Here is a 21,075-nt window from a genome sequence, read left to right as displayed (position 1 = left end):
GTTTTGTCACCACATATATGCAAAGGCTACGTAGCTTTTACTTTAAACACATGCTACCAAAAGTTGTGGAAGAAGTTGTTAAGGGAAGACTGCAGTTGAGTGACCGCTACATGAAAATGGTCTCAAAAGGAGACCTTTAACCATTTTCCTTTTTCCAGAACCATAAACAAACACAGAACGGACGTTAACTTTGGGCCAGACGCGTAACCGTGGCAACGCGCGTGAGTCCGATGAAGGACCTCTAACAAAGCTAATAGCAAAAAAACTCTCTTGATATTATAAAATAAAGCATATTTCGTTACCTTTTGAAACTTAAAAAGGGGATTTTACCATCGCTGTCTTCGTCAGAGCGCACTTCAGCATCTGCCTCATATTCGCGATCTCAAACATATTCTCAAAACGATCGTTTTCAATGACTTCATATTCAATATTTTGATCAGTGGCAGCTTATTCACTACATCCAGCATCAAATGGCAGTGATATGTATATTTCATTGCGTATAGTAATGCTCTGCAGTAAAGCTATTCAAACCAATTCAGTTTTTGCTGATGATATTCGTTTGTTTTATGCCTGAGGTAATTATGAGTGAAACACCACTTCAGCATTGTGTAGCAAACAGGGCCACCTTGAGGAAAAAAACATGCATTGTACATATTGAGACATCAGATGAAAAAATACTTACATATTTACATACCTCGGGTCTCTAGCGACCCTATACACTTTTTACAAACAAATAATCAGAAAACAGGCTAAAAGAGATAAAATAAAAATCAATTCAATTAAAAAAACCAACAACAACAAATAATCCGTTCAAGATGGAGCTGGTATATTAGCAAAATGCTGTAAATTTCTCTCCAAAGACAAACGGCACACCATCAGGGTCATTTTTAAATCCCATTTTTCTCTTTAATGTATTTACAAGCTTTTCATTTCCTCTGTAGTTCTTCATTACAAGTACACGGAGCAATCCTGGCATTTTTCTGACTTGCATTAGTGTTTGCACTACACCTTCAATGCATACAGGTATTTGATGATGTTGGAATTTTTATTCCATTCAGGATGCATATTCATTTTTACTCTGTTTCCCATGTTATTTGGAAAGTCTGTTGAGCAAAAGCCGAAGCAGAAGAACCAGTGGCCGGTGTTTCTCCAAATAGCCTGAAACTTAAGCAACATCAGCCAATCCTGAACCATCCCCCACCTTGAACCAAAATTGTTATGCATTTTTTTTTTTTTTTTCCCTGAGGAAATATTTTATTTGTTTTGAAGCGAATCACGTGAATCCAGGGAGGCTGCTGACACATTTAATCAAAATTAATATTACTGTTATGATACATGTTATTTCTATCAATGTTCTTTTTCGCCTGCAAATGTTAAATAGAACTCCATACTTGCAGTATCTTAAAAAAATAATAAATTAAAGAGTTCAGAACCTATCTTAAGTTTCTTCTTTTAAAAGTAACAAAAGAAAAAAAAAGTCAAAATTTAAAACAAAAATATTTTCTATATATATATGATACAAGTATTTAGTGTTCCCTCTGTTTCGTAGAGAGTTGCAGCTCAAGTTGGCCAGCGTTTCAAAGCATTTTTTGTTTGTGTCAGTAGGGGCCTCTGAGCGTCAGCCACCTGCTTATGTCAATTATCCTCAGATTCCTCCTCCGCCTCGCGTAACCAAGTGAAGAAAGCGGTGACCGACTTCAACGCTACGCCTTTTCCCTGCTGTTCCGCTGGGTCTTTACTCGTTTCCCACTGATAGAAAGCGTCCTCTGAAATAACGTCCTCATCGTAAAGACAGTCGAAAAACATTCGGAGTAGATCTGCAAATAGAAGTAGATAAAAATTACAATCCTCAAAATCATTCGTTTAGTTTGGCATCTTTATTTGCATCTGCTACATACTGGGTGGTTGATCCAGGGCGACAATCAAAGACTGAAGAGCATAAAGTGCTTGCAGCTGCCGCTCGGTGTCCGCGTTAAGGTACTTATGTAATATAGGCAGGCGTCTCTGGATGATAGCAGTGTCCACTCTACAGGATGTGCTTTCATCTGGAGTAGAAAAAGATGAAAGTAACTGGTAAAGGGAAGATGGAGATGAAGCCGTTTAAGTGCAAGTAGTTTGCTCACCTTTAACTGCTGCTTTACAAACAGCTGTCATTAAAGCTCTCAAAAATGGAGAGGAACTCATTTGAGATTCGTCCAAATTAGCCTGAAAAGAAAAGCTGATTTTTTTAAAACGTTTCATACACTTGAATTTTGGCTTTGCGGAACTGCTTGATCAATATAAGAGAGATCCATGGAATCAGTCTCACCTCGACCCAGTCGAAGATCTGTTCATCACTAGCCATGTCTTCCTGCAGGAGGTGCTCCAACTGTTTAAAGAGCTCCTCAGGACTGAGGCTGGGTTTAGCTGTGGCCGGGGACACCGGGGAGACGTCTGACACAGTGAACTCTAACTTCTGGAAAAAGAGGAAAAGAACACGACTGCTTGATTTTGTGTTCTATCTAGAGCATCTTTTTTCGTACTGTTTTAGAAGTTGTTTTAAAGTAGCTATGCTACCATAGATTTTTTTTTTCATGTTTTTGTTAAAAGTCTCTTACGTTCTACAATGCTGCATTTATGTGATCAAAGAATCCAGTAAAAACTCAAAAATGCTAAATATTACAATTTAAAATATATATATATATATATTTTATTTTAATACATTTTAAGATGTAATTTATTCTTGTGATGGCATTTTGAGCAGCCATTACTCCAGTCTTCAGTGTCACATGATCCTTAAGAAATCATTCTAACAAGCTGATTTGCTTCTCAAGGAACATTTGTTCTTATTATTAACATTGAAAACAGGAGGGTTTCTTAATATCTTTGTAAAAACAATGACCCCCCCCCATCAGCATTTATTTGAAAAATAAATCTTGGTATCACTTCACTTAAAGCCTTTATGTATAATGCATTATACAAGTAGTTTTAATGCATTAATTATGCCTTGTAATGCACCTTATAATGCACTGCACAATCTCATGAATAATTGTAACCACTATATAACACTTAGCAATTCATTGTCACACTATGTATTTTAAATTCAGTTATATTATTTACGACAAGATATAATGTATTACAATGCACATTATGAATAATTCCAATGCATTTTACCCTTTAATAACCATTTATAATGCATTATACATGAAGGCTTTAAGTAAAGTGTTACCGGAATCTTTTGTAACATTATAAAGGTCTTGCGTCCTTGCTGAATAAAGTATTACATTGCTTAAAAAGAAATGTTACTGCGGCCAAACTTTTCAACAGTAGTATCTAGCACAAAAGCAATGAGAACAGCACCAACAACAATGATCATTTAATTTTTTTATTATTATGCACATTAGTGATTTATTTCAAATTAGCATTTAAACAAAGTAATTCACTAAAATAAATAATCATTTCTAATGCTAAACATAAAAATAGAGCTGACACTGGTTTTTGAAAAATTTGAACACCGCTGAACTACTGCGATTCAAAAAATGTACTTCATTTATAAATGTTGCTATGTCTAGTTAGTTGAAATTTGTATCTGGGTCGGGGGTTCAGGCTACATTCTCACCTGTTGTGAGATGAAGGTAGGAAGATGTTCTCCCTCAGGCAGGAAGTCGGCCCAGTTCAGCCCAGACTCTCTCCACAAATCTCCAACTTTCCAATGGCTCTGTAGCACAATCAGACGCATGTAAACACACAAACTCACAGAACCCAAAACAACACACAAAGCTACTTTACTGCATATTGCTCCTGTTATAGAGGTGTCTATGCATGAAAAGCATCACGCAGGAGCACGAAACCTCAGATGACAACTTGATAAAGATGATCTCAATGCTCTAAACACCATGTCAACAAAAGTTAAGCTTACCATTTGTTTGCATAGTAGGTGCAGTATTTCAGAAAATAAGATGGCAGCTCTTCCCACAGGGAGTAGCGGTTTACTTAACTCACTGCAGAAACAAAACAAATCTCCATTAGATGCTAAACTGAATCACTATGACAGCTGGAGCCTGCAAGGACCTGGAATGACTGCAACTACTGTGCACTGCCAAACTGTTAAAGCCCCAGAAGTCATAGACCCAATAAAATGAGATGTGTCCAACATTTTTTATTTTTAGTACTGAATTCTGTAGTCCTGCTTAGTCAGAATACCAGTCTCAAATCACAATCCAATATCCATATCAACTTTAATTTTTTTTTTTACAAAACTGCAACATTTCTGACTGCTCAACCTGCTTTGGATGCAGCCCACCTTTTGATATTCTTGTTTACGAAAGTTGTGTGTGTTGCTTTAAACTGAATTTTTACATAAATTGAAAAAAAGATACAATGTTCTTGTAGCGTTATAGTGACAAGGTAGCTGAGGATGCTTTTTGATTAGATGTTAAAAAATATTATTTAAAAGCAGTGTTATTTTTGAATCACTATGAGATACTGTTTTTATTAATATTTTTAATATTTAAATTTTCCTGCTCATACCATCTAGCTGGTCATCTGCCAGCATTTACAAACTAAAGTTGCCATTAATGTTTGCAGCGCAATGTTTAACCAGAAGGGGAAAAATGGTGGTTATTTTCATCAGTTACGGCTCGTTAGAACTACCATTCTGCCTGCTTTAAATATTTCATTTATTTTAATGAATAAGTAAATAGCGTGTGAGAGAGATAGAGAAATATAATGTAGAGATTCAGTAGCGAAGCTCTTTTATTAATATAAATTGAAGGGCAGCGTTGTTTTATAATATGAATAATATCTTGACCTTGTGCTGGAGCTTTAACAGTACATGCATTTCTTAAATCATCCTTTGAAAGGAGATTCCACCTCAAAAGAACATCCATCTATTAATCAAGGACAACATGAAATAGGTTTTTAGGGGTGGAATGTCCTTTTAAATCACAAATGACACAAAAGCACCAAACAGAACTCATAAGGCCTTTCTTTTTCAGTGTCTGTCATGACCAATGGAATCCTGACCTGAACAGCTCTCTCATACTGATTCCTCTCTCTCTCAGCAAAGGGCTGAGCAGCTCAGCCAGGTAAAGCCAAATGAAGGGAACATCTATGGCCATATCATCAGCCTGCTCCAGCATCTCTGAAAACCTACAGAGCCAAGAGACGGGGACAAACCACAGTGCTTTACTATCATAGTATTAAAAATACTAATAGATACATTTGATCTTAATGTGTGTGTGCTCACCCTTTGTAGAGCTGGGAATGGGGTATGATGCCCTTCTGAATAAGCTGAAAGTAGAGCAGTCCCATGTGCTCTCTGGCTTTCTGGCTGCGCTCCAGTGTGCACTCCAGACCCATGCGCACAAACACAAACAGCAGAGAGGGCTGATCCATCTCCATTACACACTGCACTGCCTCCTGCACATATAAACAGACACAACACACATTCAAATGGTTTACAGTACTGACAAACAATCACACAGCAAGTTATTTTACACATACTTAATCAAACGCAATAATGAAAAGCTGTATGATGGTAGGCACACACATACATAGACAAAAGTTGTGTGTGTTGTTTTAAAGGCGTCATATGATGCAATTTCAAGTTTTCCTTTCTCTTTGGAGTGTTACAAGCTGTTTATGCATAAATGAGATCCCTGAAGCTGCAAAGACTAAAGTCTCAAAACCAAAGAGATATTCTTTATAAAAGACTCTGCCACGCCCCCCTAAAACGGCTCATTCAAACACGCCCCCACATGTCTACGTCACGGTGTGGGAAGATTTGCAAAATGTATACTCAATGAAAGAAGGCAGAACTATTATTCTCGCTTTAGTATTGTTGCTGCCGTTTTGTTGTGAACGTCCTTTGTTTGGGTTTCCAAAAGAGGACACAACTAAAAATCAGTGGTTAAGTTGTAGTTACAACACCAGTTCAACCCAAATATTAGAGTGTGTGCAGCGCATTTTTCTGAGGACTATTTCCTGAACCTGGAAGAGTAGCCTACAATGCTGGCTTGTTTAAAGGCTGTTTCTATAAAGTGGGGCAATTCCAACTTTGCAAGGACAGTCTGGCGCTTCTGACTCACAGCCTGTAAGTACGTTTCTGCCACTGACGATTCAAACGTGAGTTTTGAGCAGTGTAGAGTAGTGCTTGTTGTTTGTCGTTTCTCCGATCACAAATGCAGACATGGTAATGTTTATGCTGCATGCTGCAATGCAACGCGTAAAAAGACAGTATAATTCATTATAATCAGTAATTATGTCCCCACTGGATGCAACAAATGGCTCGTTTATAACGATATTATTAATGGGTTTTATTGTTTTTGTGTCGTCGTGCTGGGACACGGACTCACAATATGGTAAGGCGCGTAACATTTCCATCACACACTTGAGGTATTCGGCCAATCACAACGCACTGAATAGCTGGCCAATCAGAGCACGTCTCGCTTCTCAGAACGATGAGCTTTGTAAAAATCGGCACGTTTCAGAAAGGCGGGGCATAGAGGAGCAAAAATAATGTACAGTATGTGGAAAATAATGTTTTTTGAACCTTAAACTGCATAAACACATGGCATTACACCAAATACACAAACTAATGTTCTTTTTAGCAACGTCATATGACCCCTTTGAACTGATTGTTTACATAAATGATTGAAAAATATGGTAAAATGTTCTTGTAGTGTAATAGTGACAAGGAAGCTGGTGAGAATGCATATTGTACTTTTTTATTAAATGTTAAAAAATATTATTTAAAAGCAGTGTTATTTTAGAATCATTGAGATACTATAATAGTTTTTATTCATATTTTGAATATTTTAAATGCACACCTAGCCTAGATTATCCCACTTATACCATAGACAGTTTTGTCAACATTTGCAAATTACAGATGTAATTCAACCCATGAATCATGTTAATACCAAATATTACTACTTATTAATACATTACAGTTCAAAAGTTTGGGATTGGTAAGCTTTTGTTATTTTCGTCCAAACCGTGAAACGCTTTTTCTTCTTTTCAAATTTCAAGAGAGCAGCGTTTATGTGAAACATAATTTTATTGTAACGTAATAAATGTATTTACTGTCACTTTTGATCAATTTAATGCACCCATGCTAAAAGCTAATTTCTTCTTTAAAAAAATAAATAAATAAAATAATTAAAATTCGTAGTTACCTCAAACTTTTGAACAGTAGTTTGTTTTTAAATGTTGGGAGTTTTTGTTACTTATGGGTTAGTGTTAAGCTGGTCACACACCGGACGAGAAGCGCAGCGCCACGTTGCTTCACGCCACGCCTTTATATTGTTTTGAATCGTTGCTAGGCACTGCGGACAGACGCCTATTGGTGCCTCCGGTGTGTGCGCCGGCGCTGCACTTCTCGTCCGGTGTGTGACCAGCTTTAGGGTCCTGTGATGTACCTTGTAGTCATTAATGTGCAGAAACTCATCAATGATGGATTTGGACTTCCGCTCGACCTCCTCTTCGGACAGGATGGGCTTCTCTGAAACACCAGCGACCTGTGGCAGCTCAGATGTCACTGCAATGAAAGCTCAGTATTTAGAATATATATGTTTAGTACACAAGTAAATATTTTGAAAATGCAGCTTTAATGTATATGTGTTCACTAGTGTAAGCATGTGTCCTTCCTCACATGTCTCCGTGGCTCTGTTGTTCTCTATTTCACATTTCTCCTCTGAGATGCTGGCTTTGCGAGGTGTGTGGTGTGAGTCAGGTACCTCCCTCCATGTTTCCTGAGGGGCCACATCGCCCATTAGCTCCTTTGCGCTGCTACCTCGGCTGAAGGGCACCGGTGGCGATGGCCCCAAACTTACTGGCTTTTCACTGCATTCACGACCGGTGCTGCCTCGACTGGTAGAGACATACACAATAAGACACATTAAAAGATGTCAAACTTTTATACATTTAAATTCTACATTTGTATTTGTAGCTCATCTGTTCTCAGATGTAGAGTACCTTCCCAGTGAGCGTCTGGAATCGGAATCAGATGTTTGGGCCGGTGGTGGGCTGGCCTGAGACGTGGATGACTGTAGTGCTGAATAACGGTTCAGGGTGCTACTGGCAGAGCGTGTTAACTCTGAAAATATGAGCATGGAGGTATACATACATGTAATATGTAAAACAGTAATCTAAACTTTACTGAATGGGCAGTCAATTTAAAATTCATGAATGCTGGTCCTCACCAGAGTCACTAGCTTTGGCTCCACCACTGCTGCCCTTTATCCAGTTGATCTGAGCCCGCGGACCCAGCTGGATCTTTTCATCGATTTGAGGCTATAATGGGGGATTGGTTGGGATTCAGAGGTCATAGAGGATACAAGAGTAACACTACCTCATCACTGCATCACAGATGCTAAAATGACTCACCATTGAATGTTAAAGCACAAGTCAATGTCAACCTAGTCTCGCGTAGCCAGACCTTCAGACTGACGGCTGAAGGTCTGGAATATATGTCCGCTTTCATTTCATTGGCCCGCCCATGAGGCCGTTTGACTGACATGTCAAACAACCAATCATAGTTTGTTTCGATTAGCGTCAGGTTTCGGGGCGTGGAAATGTCGTCACAATAACAAACCGGTGTGTGAAACTCTCGGATGTATTTTAAAGATTCTATGCCGCAAAATTTAAATATTTCATACAGCGTTTAGTTGACCCTGATAAGCGTTTGTCGTCACATTTGTAAACACAATGGCATTCTTCTTTTTCGTGAGGGGGTTTAGCACCACGGCACCTTTGTTTCCCAGCGGACTGAAAATAAACGCGACACTCGTGTCTCCCGGAAATCCGGTTTAATTCAACCAGTCAGATGACGACTTCAACATTCCTGAAGTGTTTTTAGAAAAGTATGCCATATGCATCAGACATTTAAGCCAACTTTCCGTGGGCGTGACATCTGAGGCTGGACTTAACAATTGTGATTATAATCAGCAGGTGGCAGTGTTACCTCAATCAACTGTACCCTCAGATTCACATTTGAAAATGGGTTTTATGTGTGAAATATGAAGCGTTTGTGCAGTGAACCATATCTTCACCTTGGAGATCTTGGGGATCTTTGTGGGGTCGATGGTTCTGCTGTTCTTAGTAGTGGGCACAGTGTTCCACGTCTCGTCCCTCTGTGAGCGCTGATCTCTCTGATCTATAACCAAAGACACAGGGCAGGATAACTTCACAACAGATCACCACTAGCCTATATTAGCCACTGAACACTGAAATTAGAATTGGCAAGGGCTTTATTACGTGTTTAAAGAAGAGGCTCTCAAACAGGGGGGCCAGAACTCACTAAGGGGCCTCTGCACAATACCAAATATATTTCTTTCTTCAACTTGTTTTTTAATTATTTGTGCTTTTCAATCTTAATTCAAAGCATATTTCTTATTTCACCTCAATAACTGTCATTTTTATTGGAAAAACGTTTCCTGAATTTTATTTAAAATAAACAATTTTAGTACTGTCATTTAGACTTTTATAAATTGTAAAAAAATAAATTTCTATAATGAATACACATTTTTCTAGATTTGTGAATCTCTAAAATACTTTAATAGTTCGTAATTGCTGAGAAAGTACAAATAATAATCATATAATCATAAAATTCAGTTCTTGAAACTTTAAATATAACTTTTAAACATAGCTCACCCAAATATTTGATTTCTGTCATTATTTACAGTGGTAAAAAAATTACTTGATCCCCTGCTGATTTTGTACGTTTCCCACTGACAAAGAAATGATCAGACTATAATTTTAACGGTAGGTTTATTTGAACAGTGAGAGACAGAATAACAACAAAAAATACAGAAAAGTGCATTTCAAATAGTTATAAATTGATTTGCATTTTAATGAGTCAAATAAATATTTGACCCCTTCGTAAAACATGACTTAGTACTTGGTGCGCAAAACCCTTGTTGGCAATCACAGAGGTCAGACGTTTCTTGTAGTTGACCACCAGGTTTGCACACATCTCAGGAGGGATTTTGTCCCACTCCTCTTTGCAGATCCTCTCCAAATCATTAAGGTTTTGAGGCTGATATTTGGCAACTCGAACCTTCAGCTCCCTCCACAGATTTTCTATGGGATTAAAGGAACACTCCACTTTTTTGGAAATAGGCTCATTTTACAACTCCCCTAGAGATAAACAGTTGAGTTTTACTGTTTTTGAATCCATTCAGCCGATCTCCGGGTCTGGCGGTAGCACTTTTAGCTTAGCTTAGCATAGATCATTAAATCGGATTAGACCATTAGCATCTCACTCAAAAATTATATAATTTTCCTATTTAAAACTTGACTCTTCTGTAGTTACATCGTGCACTAAGACCGACGGAAAATTAAAAGTTGTGATTTTCTAGGCTGATATGGCTAGGAACTATACTCCCATTCCGGCGTAATAATCAAGGAAATTTGCTGCCGTACTGTGGGTGCAGCAGGCGCAATGATATTACGCAGCACCTGAAAGTAGTCCCCAGCTAGGAAGTACAGAAGAGTCGAGTTTTAAATAGGAAAATTATATAATTTTTGAGAGCGATGCTAATGGTTTAATCTGATTCAATTATCTATGCTAAGCTAAGCTAAAAGTGCTACCGCCAAACCCGGAGATCGGCTGAATGAATTCAAAAACGGTAAAACTCAACTTTTTAACTCTTGGGGAGTTGGAAAATGAGCCTATTTCCAAAAAAAGTGGAGTGTTCCTTTAAGGTCTGGAGACTGGCTAGGCCCCTCCAGGACCTTAATGTGCTTCTTCTTGAGCCATCGGGGGTCATTGTCATGCTGGAATACCCATCCACGACCCATTTTCAATACCCTGGTTGGCTTCAATGCCCTGGCCCTGACGGTACATGACCCCGTCCATCGTCCCTTTGATGCGGTGCAGTCCTGTCCCCTTAGCAGAAAAACACCCCCAAAGCATAATGTTTCCACCTCCATGTTTGACAGTGGGGATGGTGTTCTTGGGGTCATAGGCAGTATTCCTCCTCCTCCAAACACAGCGAGTTGAGTTGATGACAAAGAGCTCGATTTTGGTCTCATCTGACCACAACACTTTCACTCCTCTGAATCATTCAGATGTTCATTGCCAAACTTCAGACGGGCATGTACATGTGCTTTCTTGAGCAGGGGGACCTTGCAGGCACTGCAGGATTTCAGTCCTTCACAGCGTAGTGTGTTACCAATTGTCTTCTTGGTGACTATGGTCCCAGCTGCCTTGAGATCATTGACAAGACCCTCCGGTGAAGTTCTGGGCTGATTCCTCACCGTTCTCATGATCATTGAAACTCCACGAGGTGAGATCTTGCATGGAGCCCCAGACCGAGGGAGATTGACAGCTATTTTGTGTTTCGTCCATTTGTGAACAAATCGCACCAACTGTTGTCACCTTCTCACCAAGCTGCTTGGCGATGGTCTTGTAGCCCACTCCAGCCTTGTGTAGGTCTACAACCTTGTCCCTGACATCCTTGGACAGCTCTTTGGTCTTGGCCATGGTGGAGAGTTTGGAATCTGATTGATTGATTGCTTCTGTGGACAGGTTGTCTTTTAAACAGGTAACAAACTGAAATTAGGAGCACTCCCTTTAAGTGAGTGCTCCTAATCTCAGCTCCTTACCTGTATAAAAGACACCTGTAAGCCAGAAATCTTGCTGATTGATAGGGCATTAAATATTTATTTCACTCATTAAAATGCAAATCAATTTAGAACTTTTTGAAATGCGTTTTTGCTGGATTTCTTTGTTGTTATTCTGTCTCTCACTGTTCAAATAAACCTACCATTCAAATTATAGACTGATAATTTCTTTGTCAGTGGTCAAACGTACAAAACCAGCAAGGGATCAAATAATTTTTTTCCCCACTGTACTCGCAAGCTGTCATATTCCTAACTTTTTCAAATTCGATTTTTTTCCCTTTAAAATGGTAAGAAATCTGTCAAGTTACTGTCACATAAACAAACCCAAAAGCGCAATCAAAGCTGGTTAACCTTTAGTGTGTTCTCCTCTACAAACAAGCTGTTTGCTGTCTGCAAAGCCTGCTGTCCGAACAACATGTTCCCATTAATGTTCTGATGTTCATTACCTCATCTCTGCGTATACCTGGAACTTCAAATGTGGTTTTGTCCTCTGGGTGGCGCTGTAGTTGGCCTGCTATAGCAGGAGAAACACATTAAAATGCTGTGGATCTCACCTGGCCTCCTCTTTATGTCCTTAGACAGAAGCTGCTGATGAACCTTCCTCTGTTCTTCCTGTTCCTCCATCTTGGCCTCTTTATGGATCTGCTCTATGGTTTTAGGACCCTGGTCTGCTCTCCGAGACACCCAGTTATGCTGGACAATATAAATAATCAGAGAAAGATCAGATATCTATGATTAATGGATCAGTGTCATTCTGGGAAATACATTACAATTAACTCGAAACTATGTAAAACAACAAACCACTGGATTGGATACAATAAAGGCTTCAAAATGTTGAAAGAAGTATCCCTCCTCTTTTTGTCTCTTCTCTCTCACACATTTTTTATCACTCAAAAGATAATACAAAAACTGAGGAATGCAGGGGAGAGACACCAAGCTAAACTATGCCACTTGCCAAAAGTTATGACTTTGCTGAAACTGTATTTAATCTGTGGCTGTTTCTGGGCCACTGAATTCAGTCAGTGTTTCTGTTTCTGAGCCTTTTTCCACTGGTTCTAAAACAAAATACATTTAAAATGATTATTCATTTAAACGTATTAATTTAAATTAAAATTATATAAATTATTATTTATATATTACTATAAATTACAATGATTGTTTTTATTAAATACTTTATATGAAAACTTTTAATATATTAATTATATAATTTCTATATATATTTTAAAATGATCTAAAATGCTACTATTAGAGATTAATACTTTTTAAAGAAGGCATTAAATTGATCAAAATTTACAGTAAAGAATACATTTTAAATCGTAATAATCCACCATATTACTGTTTTTACTGTACTGTACCACTAGGTTTTTTTGTTGTTGTTTTTTTTTAATAAAAAGGCACCCTTGGTGAGCATAGGAGACTTCTTTCAGAAACATTAAAACATTTTACTGACCCCAAAACCACAATTTGCAATAATTATAAAAGAAACCCCAAGTAAGTCACAAATTCAAAACACTTTTGTGTCTCTTAAAGCACTATAGATTATAAAGTTTTTAATTAAACAAAAAAATAATAAATAAGAGAAAAAAAACAGATGTTTTTGCTTCTCCCTGTTACTTGTATGAAAACCAGGCCTTTATAAAGAACTGGCAATGGCTATCTGTACGTTCTCTCAACAAACACATACAAACAAACACAATCACAATCCCCCATGGCACTTACCAGTCTCAGATCTATCACATCCTGTAGCATGAACCGTATCCGTGACGATGTCTTGCGCTCTTTGACAATTTTCTCCATCTGGTTGAAGTACTGGTCCATACGGGGCTTTTCAAGGACACAGAGTGATGAAAAACATATCAGTTGAATATCAAATACTGAGTTCATGTGTCCATGTCGACCACAACATCTCCCTGTACCCATCCATTATGGGGTACAGGACATACAGGGAGCCATCGCAAATCTAAAAATAATGTTTGAGGTAAAGAACTGCTCCTAAATCAATAAGGTCAATAAATGCAGAACCTATTTCCTGACCCGACTCCCTGAATTTCTGCCGCAAGGTCAGCAAGAAAGAAAGCAAGGATACAGAAAACATCTACCCTCTTGCCTAACACTTTGCTCCAGGGTTTATGGGCGTCTGTTGGGCCCAGCTGGAACACATTTAGACTGCGTGTGTATACAGTGCTTAGATTATATTCACCCCCATGCCTGAATATTCCTCATTCTTTTGCTTTGCACTGCAGCATATTTAAATTACATTTTCCCAGCTCAGTCCACTGTACAGCTACAATTTCATTTCAACTAAGTACTTCAAATGACAAAGGCATTTCAACATCCTTACGATCAGATTAAAGATGAAAATCTCAAAGCTACACAGTCATGCCATGATGATAAGGAGCTGCGCTGGGAGACTTTTCCAGTCAAAGCTCTGTGCCCTCTAAGCACTGCAAAGCCCACTGCACATAAACAATAGTACGATCTGGCCGTCTTAGTAAACAGCTAATTTGAGAATAGGATACTATAATACTTGCACTAATGCTGCAGTATATTCTATGTATAATGTTCACTGTATGAACATTTTCTCTATGCTTAAATTACTGAGATACAAAATTTGCCAAAATGTACAGTACACAACAGTGCACACTGGATGTAATTCCATTTCCCACAATGCAAATGTGTTCAATGAAATGAGATCTTCCATTTAATTTACAGTAAACTTGCATTAAAAAAGCGTCTATTTTCAATTCTAATGTTATTTCATTTACTGCATGTTATTTAGAAGATACTCAATGCAACGTAACATTATACAATTTTAAACGTTTCACTTGCACTACAGTTCAAAGGTTTAAGATCATTAAAATGTTTTCTTCTTTTAGATTTTTTTAATACGCAATGATTTATTAAACTTATTAAAAGTAATAGTTCAAACTTTTACATAGTTAAAAATATTTCACTTTCAAATAAAGACGGTCCTTTAAACTTTCTATTCACCAAAGAATCCTGACAAAATGTACCAGTTTTCACAAAAATACTAAGCAGCACAACAGTTTTCAACACTGATAATAATAAGAAATGCTTTTTAGCAGCAAATCAGCATATTAGAATGATTTCTGAAATATCAAGTGACTGAAGACTGGATTAATGGCTAATGACATTCATTCTAAAATACATTCAATTTTAAAACAGCTATTTTAACTGTAATGTAATATTTCACATGCTAAGTGTTTTACTGTATTTTCAGATGTCTTTCAAAAATGCCGGGATCTCACTGACCCCTAAATTTTGAACGTAAGTGTACTGTATAAAGAATTTTAGGTAGTATGCAGTCACACTGTGTAGTATTTAGTAAGTATTGAGCTAGTATTTAATTCAGAACGCAGCCAATTAGACGCTTCTATTCAAAGCCACTTGCGGTATGATTCTTACAGGGAAAATCCTCCTGAAGCAATATAGTGTTAGGTGTCTTGCTTAAGGGAAAACTGGTGACAATTCATGCATAGCACACCACTGACAATATACAAAATTGAGCTTCTGAACAAGAATGTCAGCTGTCAGAGAAGTATCTAAGATGACAGTCGTAACACCAGCAGAGCTGCAGAGATCCCTATGGGCGAGAAGGTCTTGTTTCGAGTTATTTTCCTACAATACACAAACAAAACAATTAGAACCTGCCCTTCCTCTTTGAGCATCAGTTAACACCTTACAGCATGACCTCTAGTGGCCTGCTGAGAGCTGCCTTTCCAGAGTACCGGATTGATTTATTAGTAGCCTATTTTATCAGACAACAAACAGCAGAGGCGTGCTGAAGGAATGCCAAGTAAACAACGGTGATTATGTGGTTAGTTAGGAATTCATCTTTTGAGAATCCTTTTGTGCTAAATAAATCTCCAATCCTTATATAATGCATATCGGACACAAAAATATCAAAAGCTTTCTGAAAATGTCAAGCACTAGTCTGATTGGCTGAATTTATGCAATGTCCAGTGGAAAAAAAAAAAGAAAAAAAAAAAAGATTTTATTAGGTCTAGTTGGAAACAACTGTACATTTCGAAGATAAAACCAATTACAGGATTTGCCAATATTTGCAAGATTCTGGCATTGAATTGTTCTAGGATATCCAATAATTTTCTTTGATTAAATTAGAAGCACATCTGCACATGATTTATGACATACCTTCCCGTAAAAAAAAAAAATAATTAAAAATATCTGTTTGAAGTTGACGTTTTGTCAATATTTACCAGCCATTTAGCGGGTTCATATAAAACTTGATCTTTAGCATCCTACATAAACAATGCAATTTTTTCCACCAAGGTACAAGTCATTACAAGATGTGCAAGTCACAAAAATGTTTTCTTTAGTAGACGGTTTGTATGTCTTTAATTTAAATTGTGTCATTTACATTAGGGAGGGTTACACTATTACTCTTACAATTTGACTTAAACCATGCATTATGTTGCAATTCCTCACAAATCTACCCTATGTCATGGCAAAAATAATTTGTAATCTTATTTGGTGCTTGATGAGTGTTAATTTCAGACTCTACTTGTAGTTACCTTCCTGTCTCAGAGGTCAGTTCTTCAGTAGTTTGCTAAGTAGACCATACTTTTTCCATTAGTGAGATGAGGTTTTACAGTGGTTCTAGTTTCCATAATGGTCATATTAGATGATTTAAAAAGCTAAATATTTTATGCCTTCCCAATTTCCCTTTCGAAGGAATTTTCACCTCTGATCTTGAGAAATACAAATCAATACGGCTCCAGAATGTATAACAACAAACTGCTGGGTAAGTTACCTTGGCTTTCTCGAAGTCAAGGTCTTTGCCGATGGTAGTGAGGAGCCTGCAGAGGCATTCTATGCTCTCGTCGTCATGGTTTTTTAGTAGTTTCACTACACAGTCATGCATGATGGGCTCTGTCAGCATCTTGAGCTTGAACAGCTCACCGATGAATTTGATATTTCCTGTGGAGCGATGCCGGGCCTTGTTCTTCGCCTCCTCTAGCTCCTCCTGCAGTGTTTCCCTTTCTGTGGGCTAAAAAAAAATAGAGTCGCAAATAAATACCTTAATGCTTTCAATAAAGAATACTGCAACCAAAAATGAATGTCATTCCTTTCTTTTTTTCAGTGGAACACAAAAAAGAGAAATGTTGAAGAATGTACAAACAGCGTTGTTATTAACTACAACTAAAATGGAAATTCTTTTTAGTAACTGAAATTAAACTGAAATATAAATATTAGATGAAAATCAAATAAAAATGAGAAATGTTGCCCAGAAACTGAAGTAAGTTTAAGTACTGAAATTACTAAAACAAAAATTAAATCAAAGCTATAACTAAAAATAAAATGAATATTAAAAATAAAAGCTAATTCACAATATTAATAAATAATATTAAAGCTAGTATTCTATAAAAAACACTAAAATAACAGCTGCATACTGACCACTTTTTATTATAAAATGATTTGGGTTGACAGATTTAGAATTTTTGGGTGAACTTTCTATTAAATACATTTGGCCACGTGAATATTAGGGATACTCATATTGGGTATTGCCATTCTTTGCCAGATTGGGTATTGGTCAGAAAGAGCCGATACAGTTCCAATATTGTGCGTACTATTCTGTGTTACTGTTAAGCCGCACAAAAGGCATAAAAGCATTATAAAGCACAATAAAGATTTTGTGTACTATATTCCAAGTCTTACGATATGATAGATTAATGTGAGGTACATATGAATATTGAGGTCTTTACATTAAAGTTCACGTAAAGTCTTTTCTCTGCTGCGCGGTCTCTGTATCGGCCAATACTAAACACCAATCGGCATCGGAGGCCAAAAAAGGTAGATCAGACCATCCCTAGTGAATATAGTTCATAAATGGGCATTAGAGACAAGAAGTCAAAAAGACGAGCAAGTCTAAATGAATTCTTGATAATTATTGATGAATAATTACTGATGTGGCAGAGTCCAGCTCCTTTTGTTTTCTCTCAAGTACGACGTCGTCCACTTTGTCCCTCTCGAATTCCTTCTGACAGCGGTTCAATAGCAGCTTCCGGAAGTTTACTGTGGTATGAGGTTTGTCTGCTGTGGGCACTTTTAGCTACAATTGGATCACAAGAGGAAGAAATACCCATGACATACTTAAGAGTGAATAATATGAGGCAAAATAACAAAGAAAATAGACATGGATATTTCACAATCGCGCCATGCACAGTTAACTCCAAAGTGCATGAAATGTACCGTAGCCAGGCAGCGACACATGTTGGCGTAGGCCACAGAGAAGCTGGGCTCATCTATGGCCTTCTCAAACACAAGGTCGATGACTCCCTTCAGCCTCTCCTCTGTGTTGATCGTGAGATCCGTCACCTGCTTCATCAGCTGATGGAACATCTGGGGCGTGAGCTTGTTCAAAATGCTACGAACTTTTCGGAACAACTCCTGAAGTGCCAGAAAAGCAACAGATTGCCAACACACTGCAGTTCAAAATCAACAAAACGACCTTCAGATAAAATAAACATGCTTTTGCTTAAAATGACAAATCAGGACTTCAAGGACGTGAGAACATCAAACAAAACCCTTGTGCCTGACAAGAACAAAAGCCATTATACGTGACAACCATCTAATTCAATCTCAAGTGTGCATCTCTTGACGTCTTGAGTGCTTCTTTTACTGTGAGTGTTTCAAACACTTATGGATAATAGTAATAAAAGAGCAGGAATCCACACCTGGGTTCGCAGGGCCTCTGGGTCATCCATCACACTCTCTCTCTTCATCCCAGGTTTCCAAGCATTCTCTGCCTTCTGGAGCTGAATGGCATCATTAACAGAAACGTTTACGATGATCTTGCGTGGTGGAAGTCGCCGCACGTTTATAAGCTTTGGATAAAGTGTACAGATAGAAAAGAAGAGTATAACGATGTAAAATGTAGGCAATGACTGGGTGAAACTCACATATGAATTAAAAGAAAAAATAAGATATTATATTTTATAAAATTAAGCACATTTTACCATCAAATTCACATTACAGTAATATATGTGGATGTTTTACTTTTTGAGTCATTACATGTTTTTACAGTGAAATAATGTTACAAAAGTTAGTTTTTAAAACAAATTAAAACAGTAATACTAAAATTAAAAGTTGACAAATTTTGACTTTTTTTTTTCATAGTAATGATTTTTCCATTAATGCAGTAATGATAATTCAGGTGGAAATGTGGTTAATTGTTATGAAAATAATGTCATAAGGCAAAAAAAAAAAAAAAAACTTAATGGCCCCCCAAAAAAGGCTTCATTTACTTTATGCCACTGGTCTCAAACTCAATTCCTGGAGGGCCACAGCTCTGCACAGTTTAGCTCCAACCCTAATCAAACACACCTGATCCAGCTAATCAAGCTCTTCAGGATCACTAGAAACTTCCAAGCAGGTGTGATTTGGAGCTGGTTAGAGCTAAACTCTGCAGAGCTTCGGCCCTCCAGGAATTGAATTTGAGACCAATGCTTTATGCAAAATACAATTACTTAGATCTCACCCCAAAATCTAAAGAATGAAAGAAAGCACCCAGGTTTTATTCTAAGTCTTTTTTTTAATAATGGATACATTATCTACCAAACTGCTAAATGTTCTCCCAAATTGCTTAATCATACTTGCATGGGTTTTTGTGCGAGAACACCTTAGATGTTTTTGGTATTCTGGTCTGTAATGGAGTATGATTTACATTATAATAACTCACTGGAGCACCATGTCCTCCTGGCATCTGCCTGCTGAAATCAGCAAAAGCAGGAGTGAAATCCTGGGGAGTGCCCCTGGAAATCAACCTGGGGTCCACAGACCTCAGCGGCAGCTTGTTTTGGTTTATCTGAAACAGAAAAGATCATTTCCATGAGTTCTCCAGCAGGAGGCGCAGTGAGAAATAGAGCTGTGACATGAATGAAACACCAGATCTCCCTCCCATCCTGCTTATGCTGATATTTGACCAGCTGTACCTATTTGTATCTTTATCACAATCAGTATGAGAGAAACTGGTTTGAGACCAGCCTTCCCTTGCCCTACAACACTGAGGGGAAACAGTATTTGCCATGGAGACCAGTTCCATTTGTTATTTATATATCAACATGTTCAATAATTTACGCTCCAGTCAGCTTGTGACGGAGGGAACAAGAACAGCCAGAAACAGATGTGACCAAGTACACATGCAGAGTAAAATCTAGGAACTGAAATGGGAAACTGAAAGTATTGCGTGTACGTTCAGAACAACAGAAACCGGTGCTGTCAGAAACAGTAACTGAGAAAGCATATACAAATGACAATGACAAACTCGCTGTAAACGCTCTCATATATTAGACTGAGGTTTAAGACCATGCATCGAACACGGGCAGGGCATTTATTTTCTAGTGCCAAGTATGACATAACCGTAATGCAATTTTAATGGAAACAGGACGTCAAGGGAGTTTCATGGCTAAACAGTGCAGCTCAGCTGAAGTTTAGAAGTCAGGGGAGCATACTTGTATTACTGTACTTTACATGTTTTAAGCAGCATTAGAGGAAAATGTTATGTCCCTTTTTCAGTTTTTTAAGAAAGTAGGCAAAGAATTCGTTTTTGACTGAAAACCTGAGCAGTCAGGTTACGGGATTTCACATTGTACAAAATGGGTTGAGATTTACCTTGCAAATTTATGAGAATAATAACACTGATTAGACATGTACTATGGCATGTTTTCAAAAGCCTTATACTCCCCAAAACTGCATTTATTTGATAAAAAAAATACAATAAAAACAGCAATATTATAACAATTTAAAATAACTATTATATGTATTTTAAAACGTAATTTATTCCTGTGATTGCAAAGCTGAATTTTCAGCAGCCATTACTCCGGTATTCAGAGTCACATGATCCTTTGATATGTTTCATATATGACACAGTAATACTATTATTTATCAAATGCACATTGTGTGCATGTCTACAAAATCCAAGAAACAGTCAGACAACTGAATTCCAGAAGGAATCCAACTCTTCTGACAACATAAGAAATAACAACAACAAAAACCACCTTGTCTAGCACCACATCACTGATTTGAGGCAGTCCCTCTGGCTTCTGCACACAGGCCGGCATAAACTGAAAACCCAACAGGAAGTCCCGGTCATACTGTCTCTTTCCATTAGACTGCACAAGACCTGGATTGGAAAAAGCACAGCAATAGTAGGCCAGCTATATTATGCAATTTATCAACAAAAACAGCATATGATTGTAAAGTGCTTTTGGTGATACAAACAACAACAAAACTCTCCCTAATGTCGTTTCAACTCCGTAAGCCCTTAGTTCATCTTCGGAAACACAAATTAAGATATTTTTGATGAAATCCGAGAGCTTTCTGACATAACTACCACATTCAAGGTCCAGAAAGGTAGTAAGGACATCATTAAAATAGTCTATGTGAGATCGGTGTTTCAACCTTAATTTTATAAAGCTATGAGGATTCTTT

The 21,075-nt window shown here is 37.6% G+C and overlaps 1 protein-coding gene across 1 annotated transcript in view; it reads right to left on the bottom strand.

Moving 5' to 3' along the window:
- Positions 1-542: 542 nt before the first annotated feature.
- Positions 543-21,075, bottom strand: part of LOC306856856 (eukaryotic translation initiation factor 4 gamma 3-like) — a 52,755-nt gene continuing 32,222 nt past the window's right edge. Inside the window, exons 14-34 of the mRNA XM_079396365.1 lie at positions 20,643-20,767; positions 19,325-19,450; positions 18,321-18,470; positions 17,836-18,033; positions 17,549-17,695; positions 16,397-16,633; positions 13,324-13,428; positions 12,159-12,297; positions 9,030-9,133; positions 8,181-8,271; positions 7,954-8,074; positions 7,631-7,848; positions 7,398-7,516; positions 5,228-5,400; positions 5,005-5,130; positions 3,899-3,980; positions 3,599-3,697; positions 2,309-2,455; positions 2,124-2,205; positions 1,899-2,045; positions 543-1,817 (exon numbers count right to left, since the gene is read on the bottom strand). Coding sequence (XP_079252491.1) covers positions 1,636-1,817; positions 1,899-2,045; positions 2,124-2,205; positions 2,309-2,455; positions 3,599-3,697; positions 3,899-3,980; positions 5,005-5,130; positions 5,228-5,400; positions 7,398-7,516; positions 7,631-7,848; positions 7,954-8,074; positions 8,181-8,271; positions 9,030-9,133; positions 12,159-12,297; positions 13,324-13,428; positions 16,397-16,633; positions 17,549-17,695; positions 17,836-18,033; positions 18,321-18,470; positions 19,325-19,450; positions 20,643-20,767 — 2,918 coding nt within the window. The 3' untranslated portion in view covers positions 543-1,635. The remainder of the gene's footprint in view (positions 1,818-1,898; positions 2,046-2,123; positions 2,206-2,308; positions 2,456-3,598; positions 3,698-3,898; positions 3,981-5,004; positions 5,131-5,227; positions 5,401-7,397; positions 7,517-7,630; positions 7,849-7,953; positions 8,075-8,180; positions 8,272-9,029; positions 9,134-12,158; positions 12,298-13,323; positions 13,429-16,396; positions 16,634-17,548; positions 17,696-17,835; positions 18,034-18,320; positions 18,471-19,324; positions 19,451-20,642; positions 20,768-21,075) is intronic.

Source organism: Barbus barbus (genome assembly GCF_936440315.1).
Source record: "Barbus barbus genome assembly, chromosome: 37".
NCBI lineage: Eukaryota > Metazoa > Chordata > Actinopteri > Cypriniformes > Cyprinidae > Barbus > Barbus barbus.
The sequence above is the reverse complement of the archived record's forward strand: the minus strand, read 5'-3'. Positions and strand labels throughout refer to the sequence as shown.